This window comes from Antechinus flavipes, chromosome 2 (genome assembly GCF_016432865.1).
Source record: "Antechinus flavipes isolate AdamAnt ecotype Samford, QLD, Australia chromosome 2, AdamAnt_v2, whole genome shotgun sequence".
In the NCBI taxonomy this organism is placed as follows: Eukaryota; Metazoa; Chordata; class Mammalia; order Dasyuromorphia; family Dasyuridae; genus Antechinus; species Antechinus flavipes.
In genome coordinates this window covers 341825454-341840696 of record NC_067399.1, presented here as the reverse complement: position 1 = coordinate 341840696, position 15243 = coordinate 341825454, and the positions used below count along the sequence as shown (strand labels likewise).

The 15243-nt window shown below is 34.9% G+C and overlaps 1 protein-coding gene across 1 annotated transcript in view; it reads left to right on the top strand.

Moving 5' to 3' along the window:
* The window catches only part of DCAF5 (DDB1 and CUL4 associated factor 5), a 141112-nt gene that overhangs the window by 112873 nt on the left and 12996 nt on the right, over nt 1-15243 (top strand). Inside the window, exons 7-8 of the mRNA XM_051977893.1 lie at nt 3729-3795; nt 13001-13128. Coding sequence (XP_051833853.1) covers nt 3729-3795; nt 13001-13128 — 195 coding nt within the window. The remainder of the gene's footprint in view (nt 1-3728; nt 3796-13000; nt 13129-15243) is intronic.

Sequence of the window (15243 nt, the reverse complement as noted above, 5' to 3'; positions counted from 1 at the left end):
TCTTTAGAGATATAGGCCTAATAATGGTGTCATTTGATCATAGGAAATACTTTGGAGGTATAGTTCTAAATTGCTTTCAAGAATGATTGAACCAATTTAGAACTCTTCCAATAGTACATTAATGTGATTTGACCCTCCTGCAACATCTCCAACATTTGTCGTTTTTGACAATCTGATGAATTAAGTGAAGTAAAACAGAACCTCAGGTTTGCTTTAATGTGCATTTCTAATTATTAATGATTTGGATTATCTTTTTAAAAGTCCTTACAATTTTATGATAAGCTACAGCATAAAACCATAAAGTCTTATGAACAATAGTAAAATATGCATTGTATTGTTTTATAAATCAATCTCTAACCAAAACTTACACTATACTATAACTATAGAGTTCCAGTTCCAAAAACGGCTTTAATAGATACAAGACAAACCAACTATTTTTATTCAGATAAAATAAAACCAAACATCTTCTTGTCCATTTTTAACCATTTGTATTTAAAAAATGCCCAGGTTTTTAAAATAATATTTGCTGCCATCAGTAAGATAAATGTTGGTGCCACCTGTAGCTACTATAGACATAGTGAAATGATGCTTGGTGATTTATTAGTAAATACAGATTTCACTCCTAATTCAAATTAGAAATAGATACAAAATATCATTTTGTCCATTCACTATGAGAACCCCTAACTTTTTAATGATAGAAACTTGTTCTTTTTGGATGTTTATGTGATTTACACAGACTCTGATTTGAGTCGGTGAAGCAGAAAATATATCCAAATTGCCCATGGCCCTTCACTTGTCATTGGTGCTTGTGTACTGGCCTTTTTATCTTGACAGATATATATTTTTAAAGTCCATTAAAGCTACTTCACATATTTCATTTTCATTTAAAAATAAATTCTGTCCATTGTATTGAGAATTTCCCAATGTGACATTGACATCACTATTTGGTGAAGTAAGAAATCTTTCCTAACATCAATTTCAACAACATATTTTAAGTGCAACCAAATAGGCATCTTTACAATTGTTACTTCACCCACTTGCAATACAAAATAGGAAGATCTTAGTTTTTCAGTTAATTGCAACAATCTTCAGGTATATGTTACTTTTAAATAGAATCATTTGAAGTTTCTCTGCATGTGATATGTTAGATTATTTCAACTATCAGTTGTAGCTGAAGGTGGCACTAACATTTGTATTAGTGACACTTTTTTCCTCATTTTGAAAGTATTAAAGCAATCCTTTTGATGTTGCAGTCATTTTATTTTCCCTGGAAAAAATTTTTTTTCTTACCAGTTTATTCCACATCATACATTCTTGATCTGTAAGTGTGTTAGGATTCATGCTATCTACTGCTGCAACTGCCATACAAAGCAAATACAATAGTTTTCCCTTTCCAAAAGTAACACTATTATTCAGGAATACCAATTTGGATTGTCTGGATTTCGGTTTTATACTTTACCTTATTTACATTGTTGAAACTGTTACCTTTGTCTTTATATTAACTGCTCCAGTAGCTTTTGTCCTCCAAGTCAATTCTACGTTTATCTATGTTAAAGTGATATTATTTTACTTTGAAAAATTAGAGAAAATTGAATGAGACCGACTTTAATTATTGAAAATGAGAATTGAACCAGATGAGTTCCAGTGCCCCTTCCAGCTCTAAATCTACAGTACTAAGAAATTTTGAAATGATTATTTATAACCATTCTTAAATTTATTTCAGTTTTTCTAAAGTTGTGATTTGGGGAAGAAGAGAAATCAAATTATTATATTATATTTTTAATTGCATAATAGATATTATGTTACTTCTATATAAAATTTATTTAACTTCAGATTTACATACTTATATTTAAATGCATCAGTTAGCACAATGTAGTTCTTGAACCATGATCATAGTTTACTGATGGTGATGGCACATCATACCCATAAGATAACACCTTAAATTTGACCTCATTGACAACATCCAATTTGGCCTCATTTGACCACATTGTGTTAAAATAATTGCTACAGAATAATTCATTATTAGTGCGAATTCATTTTGTTAGTATTGTGTCATTGATTCTGATTTAAAATTTTGCATTGAAAAAGTAGGTGTATTAATGTAAAATTACTCTAAAAAATAGTGAACATTACTTCACTCTTCTTGGGGGGAAAGGGAGGTAAAATTCTGCTTTAGACCAAATTACTATCTTTGGGTAGCAGTTATTTTCATCTTTTTTTCATCTTTAAAAATGTGTCTTTTCTTGTTTCCTTAGGTGCCTTCTAAGAAATAAGCAATTTTAAAAATTGCAATACTATTACATAGTGATATTTTTCACCTGGGATATCATTAGAAAATTTCAGGTCTTGACATTATCTAGAGAAATAAATAGAGCCAAATTGACTAAGGTGGAAAATACTGTTGATTGCAACTTAAAGCATTATATTATATATTTTTAAAATTATACCTTCTCCTGAATTACTAGATTGTTGTCATTGGAAAGCACTTTGAGGTTAGAAGATACTTTATGGCATATTTGTGTCATAAGCCCATGTCTTTGAGACAGACTTTTATGGTGACAGTAGATTTGAGAACAAGTGAAGGTAAATTCTTGAGGTTGTATCTATTCTTTTGAGTGATGATTGATGCTTGTTTATGTCTTCATATTCCCAAGTTAGCAACCACAGCACGTTTCACATAGACATTTCAATATAGCAAACATATATTCTGCAGAGTATTGTGGTAGGTGCTGATCACAGTAGGAAAATTTGATACATTTGAGCATGAATTATATAAACTTTTGAAGTTAAATAAACCTTATATGAAAGTAGCATAATACCTATTACATAAGTTTAAGACATCGTATCTACTATGTTTCTCAATACCATTCACTTGGATAACTGCAATGTAATAAGACAGTTCACAATTTCACCAACAATGTATTATGGTCCCAGTTTATTCCACACTAATTATTCCAGAACTGTGCTAGGCCCTGGGAATACAGAGACAAAAACAAAGACTGTAAGATCCTGTTATCAAGAAGCTTACTTTCTATAGTCTAGAATGCATCTTTCTTATGAAGGGTGGGTGAGTAAAGGTGAATAAAGACAAGTGGTGATTTTGTTATGATAATGCATTATTATAATGCATAGGTTTATATTATTTCCTATATTTTTGACAGTAAAGATAATATATGGTAGTTGCCTTTTGTAGTAGTACCTGTTCATGTTCAATATCCAGAAATGCATATATCTTTAGGATATCTTTCCCCATAAAAGCCTCTCAAATCTTCCAATAAGATCTCCTTTTAAACTAATTTTTCCTATTCTATATTTTAACTGCTTTATATTCCCTTGCATCTTATTTGCAGACAAATGAAGCAAAAAAAACTTGGACATAATCAACTCTGGTCTTTGTACACCTCGATATTATGTGTCTGGTGTTACAGCTTGTTCTTATTGGTAGGCCACGCATAGCAGGGACCTACTAAAATCAGGCAGAAACTTCACATTACTGTTCTCCCCTGTTCCTCCCACTACTATTCTCTTATAAGTTAGTGATTTTGAAGAATTCCTCTTTTGCTTTGTACTTGGTTCATGTGCATTCATCTAATGACTTTTTTCTTTTTTCTTTTTTTTTTCTTTTTCTTTTTTTTTTCTTTCTCTTTTCTTTCTTTCTTTCGTTCTTTTTTCTTTTTTTCTTTTTTTTTTTTGGTTAAAGCTTATGCCATTTTGTTTTGTTCCAACAGTACATCCTTTCAGGCTCTGATGACTTCAACCTGTATATGTGGAGAATTCCTCCAGATCCAGAAGCAGGTAAGCATAGTCTCAGTATGTGACAGATCTTAGTTAGTACTGGGAGCAGGTAAAATTCTGATCACTTTTCCCTTATCAGAGTCTTGAAATTGCAGTTCTGGGACATATGGGGAGAGGCAAAAATGTTGCAGCAAAAGTTTTATCAAGTGCTGGTGGCTTGAAGAGATGAAACTGCCTGTCATTGAACCAAAAAAAAAAAAAAATTGCCAAATGTTAGCATTACAAAATGGTTTTCAAAACTCTTTTAGACCCAAGTTTAAGGGTAGCCATACAATTGCTGTGGTTAGTTACTAAACAAATTACAAAAGAGCTTTTACAAATCTCACGTACACACACACACACACACACACACACACCCTTTTTTTATGGTTGTTCAGGAATTTTAATACAAATGAAGCTGTTAACTTTGAAGTACAACCACATGTAATAAATGTTGCATGACACTTTGCAAAGTGAGTCAATGAAATATGGAGACAGTTTGGTACTTAAGCCATTTAAAAACAAATTTCCTCCCTTTTTTACTATTTAGTCTCAGAATTAGAAATAATCTTTTATCTGAAGCGTATCCTTTTTCTGGTTCCAAAAAGTTTTAAATTATTTTTTAGAATAAGGTATTCTATCTATGCCAGATTATCATTTCATTAGTATGGCAAACTTCCTTTACCATTGTAATTTTTCTGCAATGTTAGAAGTCAAGTGATTTGTATAGGATGTGTGTATCAGAGGTTAGAACTTGAGTCTTTCTTACTTTTTTAAGAACTATCCATTTGACTTCTAAACTTTTAAACAAATGATTGATGAGCCCTCAGGAAATATTTTATAGTACCATCACATTTGAAAAGACTAGGGAAGGAGGATGGCTTGTGATTAATGACAGAATGAGGACCTTCTACCTCTCTCCCCTCTAAATTACTCATTCTTGCATGAGTATTAGGGCGGGCTTAAGAACTAGAAAGTGATTCACTTTGATATTAGTTAGAAGGTGGAGTCTTAAGAGGAATAAAGAATGTGGAGTTGGAATCATAACAATATGCTTGTCTTTTAGGATATTTGGCTTCCATAATAGTTTCCTCAGAACTAAAATTTCATATCTTCTTACCCCTTCCTCCATCCATTAGACCTTAGAACACCTAAGCTAGTGCTTTATTCCAGTTAATGGATAGTTGCTACTTTTTCTGAGAAGTAATGACCGTCTAGTTCAGGAGAGTCCTTATTATGTGAACACTCATAAACCCTGTTCTCTGCAGGGTCCAAGTGCGGCACAGAAGCAGCAGCAGAAAGGGCTAGCCTTGAAGTCAGGAAGACAGGGGTTAAAATTTTATTACTAATACATATAGTCATGTAGGTCACCATCTTTCAATATTCTAACTCTCAAAGCCTGTAAGTTGGAGACACAGTGCCAACCTGCATTGGGAAGGGAAAGCTTCATCTTGAAGTTCTACCTACCAGTGAAATCATAATTCCATTACCTATCCAAGTCTATATCTTTTGGCTGCTCGACCATTGGCAAATCATTTCACTTTTCATTGTCCCAAGACAACTCTAAATCTAAATTATCTAGGAGTTTACAGATCTAATAGAGTCAAAGGATAGTTTCAGCTGAATCCTTCTACATCCTCTTCTTTGTTCAGACAAATGAAACAAACAAAACTTGGGACATAATCAACTCTGGTCTTTGCACATCTTGATATTGTGTCTGGTGTTACAGCTTTGTCTTACTAGTAAGCCATGAATAGCAGAGAACCTAATAAAATCAGGCAGAGACTTCACATTACTGTTCTCATCTATTCAAACCAAGAACTATTCCATATCATTGAGATAGAAGATTTTATCTTGATTACCCATTTATTCCCATTAGTAAAGTCAATCAATCAATAAGCATTGATTAATTACCTGCTATATACAAGGGGTACTATCTACTGCTATTAAATTCCACCTATCATCACTTAACACAGTAATTTCATGAGTATTGTAGTGTGACAATGTAAAAATCTTTGAGCTTTCTAGATAATGTGAAATCATTCAGATAACACTCATTACTTATATTACTGATTTTTTAACTTCCAGCACAAGCAAATAAGTTAGGGATGTTTCTTTTCCTTCATATTCTAAGCAAGTCTGCTAGAACCATGCTGAATAGGGATCCCAATGTTTTCATAGTCAGATTTGCACTTACAGTGCTCTATTAGAATGATATTATATTTTATGTTATTTAAGGGACTAAAACTTTTTATTCTTAAAAAAAAAAAAAGGACATATATATATATACTAGGTAGGATGAAGAAAAGAGGATTATATGTAATATTCCTATTATATTCAGCTTTATTTTTTTAAGTATGTAATAAATTCATATTATTTTAAGAACTATACTGCTTATGTTTCCTTCTATTCTCTTTTATTCAATTTAAAAAATAAAAACTATTTCTTCTTTTGGGGAGCATTTGCTAGAGATCTCTACCCTCTCTGTCAAATCCCACTTCCATATAAAGAAAAACACAATCCTTGTAGCAAATATACATAGTCAAGCAAAACAAATTCATACATTTTCTATATCTAGTCCTAAATCCATCACTCTTTTCTTAAGAGATAGGGAGCATGCATCCTTAGATCTCTAAAGACATGATTGGTTCATTGCATTTATCGAGTTTCAATGTTGTTTTTCCTCACAGTACTGTTACTGTATAAATTTTTCTGATTCTTATTTCACTATGCTTTAGTTCAGTTCATGCAAGTCTTTCCAAGAATTTCTGAAATTCTTCCATTTAAGGAACTTACTCCTTTTTTTAAACTAATGTTTTATAAGTTTTTTATCACTAGGAAATGATTTTGCTGGAATGCTATCCTGCTTCTACAAGGAGGTTTACTCTTTAGCAACAACCTAAAAAGGATAAAATTATATTACATGTTAGTGATGGAAAAAACACAGCTTCATTTTCAAGTTATACTCAAGTACCTCTCCAGTCACAATAAAGAGATAGTTTACATGTGACTGTATGTTCACTTGAGTCTTTATTCCCTTCTAGATTTTATATTTTTCATTGTACTAAGCCACTAAACTGCTTCCTGTGGCCATTTTACTAATCACATACTATGTGCTTAGGCCATAGAGATACATAGGCAGAATGCAAGAGTTCTTCCCTTCAAGAAATTTACATTCTATCAAGGAAACAACATGTATACATATGAGAGAGAAGAGAGAGAAAGAAAGAAAGAAAGTAAAGAATGTGTATGTGTAAAATATGAGATGTGTTTTGGAAAGAAAGAACTAATTTACTAGAGAAAATAAGGAAAGGCTTCATGTAAAAATGTCACAAGCAATGTTTGAAAGGAACAAGTGATTGATTCCAACAAAAATTTTAACATTAAAAAAGAAAATGTATCTATAAATAGAACAAAAAAATAGTAATCATAAATGTATATGTATATTATATACAGCTGACCTTTTTAAATGTATATGATAAATTCAATGTTTTTTCAAAGTTTTGTCTTTCCTATTTTCCTCTGAACTTCTCTGAACATTGTTAAAAAAATAGTTCAGTGATCCTCTTTTTTTTCTTTGATTTTTGGCCATATTCCCTAACTATCTACTATTTCTCAAATTCTCTCCCCTATGTTAAATCATATCAGCTTCTGATGTTGAATCATTTGACATTGCTAGGGACTTTGGAAGTAAAAAAACTTTATTTTTTTGGCCTTTAGTAGCTATAGTTTTAGCTGCCATAGAAAAGATTGCCGAGTCATATCTCCTTAGGGGTTGCTTCCCAGGATAGTGGCTGGAAAAGCTGAGTTTAAAGAACATCAATTTTCTGGGGGTGAAAGAGTTCTGTTACATCTCAGAGTTCTTGGACTTATGTGCTTATCAGTGGCAATTGGTGAGAAATTTCTGATGGTGGTGGTGAGAAATTAGACCTCCTCCACAGTGATTTCTCCTCTCTTAGTAGTTTCAGGACCAGGCTATAGGCAGAACTAGAGGCCTAGAAAGCACTGTCATTCCTAAGGCTCTTGGTTTCAGTGTCCTAGGCTGTAGGGGTTTTCAGGGGTGATTTTTATCACGATTGAGGCATTAATAATGGTTTCCCTTGCTTGGTAAATGCTTCCTCCCCAACATACTTCTTGGTATTATCTATTGTTTTGATTATTTTTATAGTTGACTTTCTAGAGATCTCTCCATAAATGATCACATCATTTGAAAAAAGCCATAATGCTGTTTTCTCATTGCCTATGCTTGTTTCTTCGATTTCTTTTTCTTACTGTGATAGCTACTATTTCTTGAATTATATCAATTAATCGTGGCTACAATAGATATTATCAGGATCTTATTGGAAAGGCCTCTAACAATTACAGTTAATCGTTGGTTCTTGGTTTTAGATAAATATTTATCATAATCCATTTTGTATGCTTTTTATTATTTTTATCATAAAGAGATGTATTTTTTCAGAAGCTTTTTTTTTTTTAAATCTACTGATGTAGTCATGACATTTTATTGGTTTTTTATTAACATAGTCTCTTGTTGTTTTCATTTTTTTTCTAATAATGAACTCTCCATTCTTGGTATAAAGTCAAGTCAATAAGTCAAATCAACCCAGTAATTATTAAGTGTAAAAGACAATGTTCTAAGAGCAAGGATTACAGAGAAAGGCAAAAAACAAAAACTAAACCTGCCCTCAAGAAGCCTTAGTCTAATGGGGGAGAGGGGGAGAAACAATATGCAAACAACTACGTGCAAATAAGATGTAGACAAGATAAAAAGGAAATAACCTTAGAGGGAAGGCCCTAGATTATTAGAAACATCAGGAAAGGCTTCTTGCAGAAGATGGGATTTTAGCCAATCTCTGAAGGAAATCAAAAGCCAGTACATAGAGATGAGAAAAGAGAGATTCAAGACATGGAGGACAGTCAGTGAAAATACCTGGCATCAGGAGAATGGAATGGGATGTTCTAAGAACAATTAGAAAGTCAGTGCCATTGAGTTGCAGAATACATGCAGTAATGCAATAAAGTGGACTGGAAAGGTAGGGAGTGGCCAGGTTACAAAGTGCTTTAAAAGTCAAATAAAAGATTTTAATTTAATCATAGATCTAATAGAGAGTCACTGGAGTTTATTGAGTAGAGGTAGTTAACAAGGTCAGGCTTACACTTTTTCTAAAGATTACTTGACAATTGACTGGGGGATGAATTAGAGTGAAAAGAGATAAGGCAGAAGGGAGTCAAATCAGAAGGCTAGTGCGTAGGTCCAGATGTGAGATAATGAAGACCTGTATCAGGGTGATGGCATTGTCAGTGGAGAGAAGGAAGCATATGTGAGAGATGTTATAAAGGTAGACTCAACAAATTTTGACATGCATGTGATTGAATAAGAAAGTACAAGTTAGAGAGTGAGGCTTTCAGGAGGATATCCAGTTTATAAGCCTGGTGATAGGGAGAATGGTGATGTCTTTGATAATAAAAGGAAAATTAGGAAGAGAGGAGAGTTAAAGGCAGAGAAGAAATCAGTTCAGTTTTTTACATGCTGAGTTTGAGATACCTGTGGGACATGCAGTTCAAGATGCTGTCCAGCAGGCAAATGAAGGTGTGAAACTAGAGAGCAGGAGAATAGGAGAAGGCTGTCAATAGATCTAAGACTCATCTGCAGAGATAATCACTGAATCCATGACTTGACAATCAAGTAAAGTAGTATAGAGTGATGATGTCAAACTTAGATGGCAACATGGGCCCTTGCATTTTTATTTTTAAAAATGTTTTCTATTCACATTTTAATCTGACTCAAGTCACACTCAGGAGTGTTGCAAGCTACCTGTAACCATAGATGTGTGTTTGACACCTCTGACTTAGAAAAAATAAGATGTTCCAGAAACGATCCCTGGAGGTTGTGCTAGGGATAAAAATCCAGCAAAGGAGATTGTGGGGGTGAGGGGAAGTAATTAGACAGGTCAGTGGGGAAAAGTAAGATTAATGTCATGAGAACTAGAGAGAAAAGAATTTCATAAAGCAAACAATCAACATTGTCAAAGGTAGTAGACAGATGGGGAAGGCTAAAAGCCCTGGTTACCCTTGTGATATATGATTCTTTAAATATCCTTTATATGTGTGTGTATATATATGCACACACACACACACACACACACACACACACACACATATACACACACAACTATATGTATATGTGTCTGTGTTTAAGGACTATGCCTAAGTGTAAAACACAGAAAGCCTGTAAAAGTAGCATCTTAAGGAAGAAATGGATTCTATGAAGCTGAAATGATGAGAGAATGTGTTCCAAGACAACCAATGAAAAGGCCAGAAGACATAAAATGAAGTATCCTGACTTGAAAACAAGCAGAAGCCAATTTAGCCTGATCTTAAGACTATAGGAGTAGGAGTAATATCCAGTGAATCTGGAAAGACCATGCTGTGAATGTTTTAAAAGCTAAACAGAGAAATTCATATTTTAATTAGAGACAATAAGAAACCACTGGAATTTCCTAAAGAATGATGTCATATCTATGTTTAAGAAAAATTATTTTGGCAGCAGTTTTAGGGATGGATATGAGTTGTGAGAAAGTTGGGTCACAGTCTGTTAAGACATTAAGCTACTTACAGTAATTGGGAAAAGAAGTGATGAGGATCAAATTAAGGTCATATCTGTGTGCATTGAGAGAAAAGGTCACATATTAAAAGTGATAAGAGAAGTAAAAATGTCAAGATGTGATATCTGATGAACAGACAATTCTCAGACGAGGAAATTGAAACTATTTATAGACATATGAAAATATGCTCCAAATCATTATTAATCAGAGAAATGCAAATTAAGACAACTCTGAGATACCACTACACACCTGTCAGATTGGCTAGAATGACAGGGAAAGATAATGGGGAATGTTGGAGGGGATGTGGGAAAACAGGGACACTGATACATTGTTGGTGGAATTGTGAACACATCCAGCCATTCTGGAGAGCAATTTGGAACTATGCTCAAAAAGTTATCAAGCTGTGCATACCCTTTGATCCAGCAGTGTTTCTACTGGGCTTATACCCCAAAGAGATACTAAAGAAAGGAAAGGGACCTGTATGTGCCAAAATGTTTGTGGCAGCCCTGTTTGTAGTGGCTAGAAGTAGGAAAATGAAAGGATGTCCATCAATTGGAGAATGGTTGAGTAAATTGTGGTATATGAACGTTATGGAATATTATTGTTCTGTAAGGAACGACCAGCAGGATGAATACAGAGAGGACTGGCGAGACTTACATGAACTGATGCTGAGTGAAATGAGCAGAACCAGGAGATCATTCTATACCTCAACAATGATACTGTTTGAGGATGTATTCTAATGGAAGTGGACCTCTTCGATAAAGAGAGCCTTAATTGATCAAAGACGGATAGAAGCAGCTACACCCAGAGAAAGAACACTGGAAATGAATATAAACTGCTTGCATTTATGTTTTTCCTCCCGGGTTATTTATACCTTCTGAATCCAATTCTCCCTTTGCAACAAGAAAACTGTTTGGTTCTGCACACATATATTGTATCTAGGATATACTGCAACCCATTCAACATGTAAAGGACTCTTGCCATCTCGGGGAAGGGGTGGAGGGAGGGAGGGGTAAAATCGGAACAGAAATGAATGCAAGGGATAATGCTGTAAAAATTACCCTGGCATGCGTTCTATCAATAAAAAATTATTTAAAAAAAAAAAAAAAAAAAGATGTGATATCTGATTGGATACAGGAATAAGGTCTAAGTTAACAAGGAGCATAGAAACCTTAGAGACTGGAAGGATAGTGTTGTCTTTGACAGAAATAGAGAAGTTTTGAAGAAGGGAAGTAATAAAGGGAAGTATGGGGAAGATGGTGAGTTGTTTTGACCATAGGGAACTTGAATGTCTCTGAGTCATCAATTTTGAACTGTCTGCTTGACAAACTGGTGATGCAGGACTGAAACTTGGGGGAAAAGTTCTGAATGTATCTGTCATTGTACATTGAGATGATAGTTAAATCTGCAGAGGGAGAAGATGAGAGTTTAGGACCTTGGGAACACCCATAGTTAGGTATGAATGAGAAGGTAACAGTTAGAGAGTAAGAGGAAAATCAGGAGAGAGCATCCAGAGCAGCAGAGGTCAAGAAAGGAAGGTGGAGAAAAGACTTAGCCATTAAAAGATCATTGGTGGGGCAGCTGGGTGGGGCAGTAGATAAAGCTCCCACCCTGGAGTCAGGAGGACCTGGTTCAAATCCAAGCTCAGCACTTGACACTTGCTCTCTGTGTGACTTTGCCCAAATTACTTAGCCCCATTGCTGCTGGGCCCTGGCCCTCCTCCCCTCAAAAAAGATTCTTGGTAACTTTGGAGAATACAGATTCACTTGAGTGAGGTTAAAGCTGGGCTATAGAGTTGAATTGTGAGAAGGGAGGATGTGGAAGCATCTATTCTTTTTCAAGTACTTGTGGGAAAATTCATACCCAAGTTTTTAAGAATAAATTTAGGTCTCTGAGCTTCATTTCTTCCTTTTCCTCACTGTGATAATCCAAACAAACCTCTTAGAAATTTAGGGAGACTGGCCCTGCCTAAAAGCTGGAGATAGCCCTCAAAAGTAGGTTAAAAAGTATGTGGGTTCTTTGTATTGGACAAGAAGCAAGCAATATGGGGAGACATTTAAGTAAAATAAAAACAAAATCATCTTATCAACAAAATCTAGTTTTAAATATGTTTAAGCATCCAGAGAGAGGCAAACTGGACCTAAAATGACATGATCTTTTTCTTCCATTTTCTCCTACTAGGTTTTGGCCTAATACATTTATTAGGACCCTTCCCAGAAAATACCTTTCTCTGTTATTTACATCTGCCTCTTAATTCAAACCTCACAGTTAACCCATATGCTTCCTGTTGTCCAACTGGTCAGTTTAATTTATTTTCAGTACATTTATAAGCCAAGTGCAGAAATCAAAAGCTTAAAAAAAAAAGTTTTAAATGGCCTTCACTTGACAATGGGTAGGCGTGGGCAGTGTTTAAAAGCTAAATAAAGGTACTGGGTAAAAACACATATGCTGAAAGGTGGTTTCATCTTCATTCTTTCCACTGCAATTTTATCTGCGTGATAAAACATTTTGCTAATGTTGTATTTTACATAGTATGTCCCAAACTGTTTACCTGACATTACCTGGAATACATTCCCATTCACCCATTCCCTTGTTTGATTTTTCTTCTTCTTTCTTCCCAGGTGGCATTGGCAGGGTGGTCAATGGAGCTTTCATGGTGTTGAAAGGCCATAGGTCTATTGTCAACCAAGTCCGATTTAATCCTCACACTTATATGATCTGCTCCTCTGGTGTGGAAAAAATTATCAAGGTAAGAACTCTTATCTTATTCTTGAATTTTAGATAAAAATTACCATGGTATTATGTCTTAAATTAGATGGAATCTGACACAACCTCAGAGGGCTCACAACCCAAGTATTTAAGCAAGGGTGATCTTAGGAAAGATTGTGGGGAACAAGTGAATGATTTGGGACACAATGTTTTTTTCTAACATATAGATTCACATTTTCATTCATAATCATCTTTTTCAGCTCCACTTTATATATCGAAATGCTTATTTTATTTGCTATTTAAATTTAGAATGAAAAATAAAACAACCTTTCTCCCTCCCTCCCAAATTAAATTTTAGCTTTATATTGGTCATCAATTAAGTGTCTTTCAGATACTGGCTCACATTGTTGCCACTTTTACAGTTGTCTCTTGTCCTGATTAATTTTGCCCACCAAATATATTGACTAAATTAAATCATTTTCTGCCAGTGTATACTTTTATAATCTGAAAGTAAGACATCCAGTCCCGTATATATCCATGGTAAAATGGCCCAGAGCCCATCACTCACATTCCAGCTGTTAAGAACTTTACTTTCCCCATTTGTTCTTTGTAGTTGTCAGTTTCTCATGTTGGATTCACATCTCATATTGACTGTCATCTTATCCTATTTAGGGAACATCCATATAATTATTTAGCAACTGAAAAATCCTCCCTGACCCTACAAGTCAGTAGTCAGTGAGTGTGTGGGTATGGGTGTGTTGTGTGTTTAGGAGAATGGATTTGAATAGTGCCTCCAAAGCCTTCATTGTCCTAAAAGCAGACAATAGCTCACAAAGGTCCTGTGCAAGTAAGTAGAGATCATAATTCATATTTGCCCATAGCCTAACTTCTTTCAAGCTCCACCTATGACTACTTTAGTGCTGAAAGCCATTGCCTGAAGAATTTTTTCCCAAATAGCCTGATTTCCAGATCTGTGTTACCAGCCTCATTGATATATCTCCATGCATAGGCTTCTGACCTTGTTTATATCTCTGAAATCGAGACATTTCTTTCTTGGCTTTTTGCTAAATGAATTTTGGATCGTGTGTGTGTGTGTGTGTGTGTGTGTGTGTGTGTGTGTGTGTGTGTGTCTTCTGTTAGTGCTATGGCTTATCTGAGATAACTAGGATTCCCTTTGTATTAAAGGGTTTTTAAAAAAATATGAATTCAGACATAACTATTAATCTTTCAGATTTAGTGAATGCCGATTTCTCCTCCTCAGAATTCTTATCAATTTATTTGATTTTGCTCAGACTACTGAATTCTTTCATCCTTCTTTTTGACTAATTGACTAAACTATTGGTATAGGAACATGCTTTATCCAGGCACAGATGGCATAATTCTGTTATTCCAAAGAAGCTCTTCTTGGGCAATTCCTATAGAATAGAACTTCCTGTTTGGTCTTGTTTATATGCTGAATCCCACAGAGTACTGTTGACTCAACTGAAGTCCTTAAACTTAAGATCACTAATGGGAAGCCAGCCAAGTCTTAGAAAAGGAAAAGAAGAAAATGTTTTCTGCATGAGGCCAACCACACTGAGCCCTGAGAGATCACTGCTCCAAAGATGGAGCATTTAGGACTCCGTTATTGGCTTCCATACCAAAGGGATTAGGGTCACCACACCAAGGTATGGGAAATCTGAAATCTGAATTTAGTCTGAATTTTTAAGAAACCATAGCCCCTGTATCTACAGGGAAGTGAAAAGGGAGGCAGCAGTTAAAACCGAGCTTAGTTTTATCTCAGGTGTCTGCTTTGGTGGCAATGAACTGCATCTCTTCAGGAATTAGAGACAGTGGAGATAATATTTAATACAGTGCCTATCACATGCTGGGTACTTAATAAATGGTAGGCAGCAGAGTAAGATGAGTCTCTGCACTGGCTAGCTGAGAGGCAGCTCTGGGCATGCTCTGGGTCTGGCTTCTTTGTAAAGGGGGATTCACTCTGGTGACTCACCCCTCAAGAATGTTGTGAATTGACTGGTGCAAACTATTTAATATTCTGATGATTATTTCTAGAGGGCAACCGCCTGCATTGAGCCAAATTCCAGTCTTGCCACAAAACTGCTTTTTCCCCCCACTTAGCTCCATCCACCCTTCTCTTTTCCTGATCTTTACA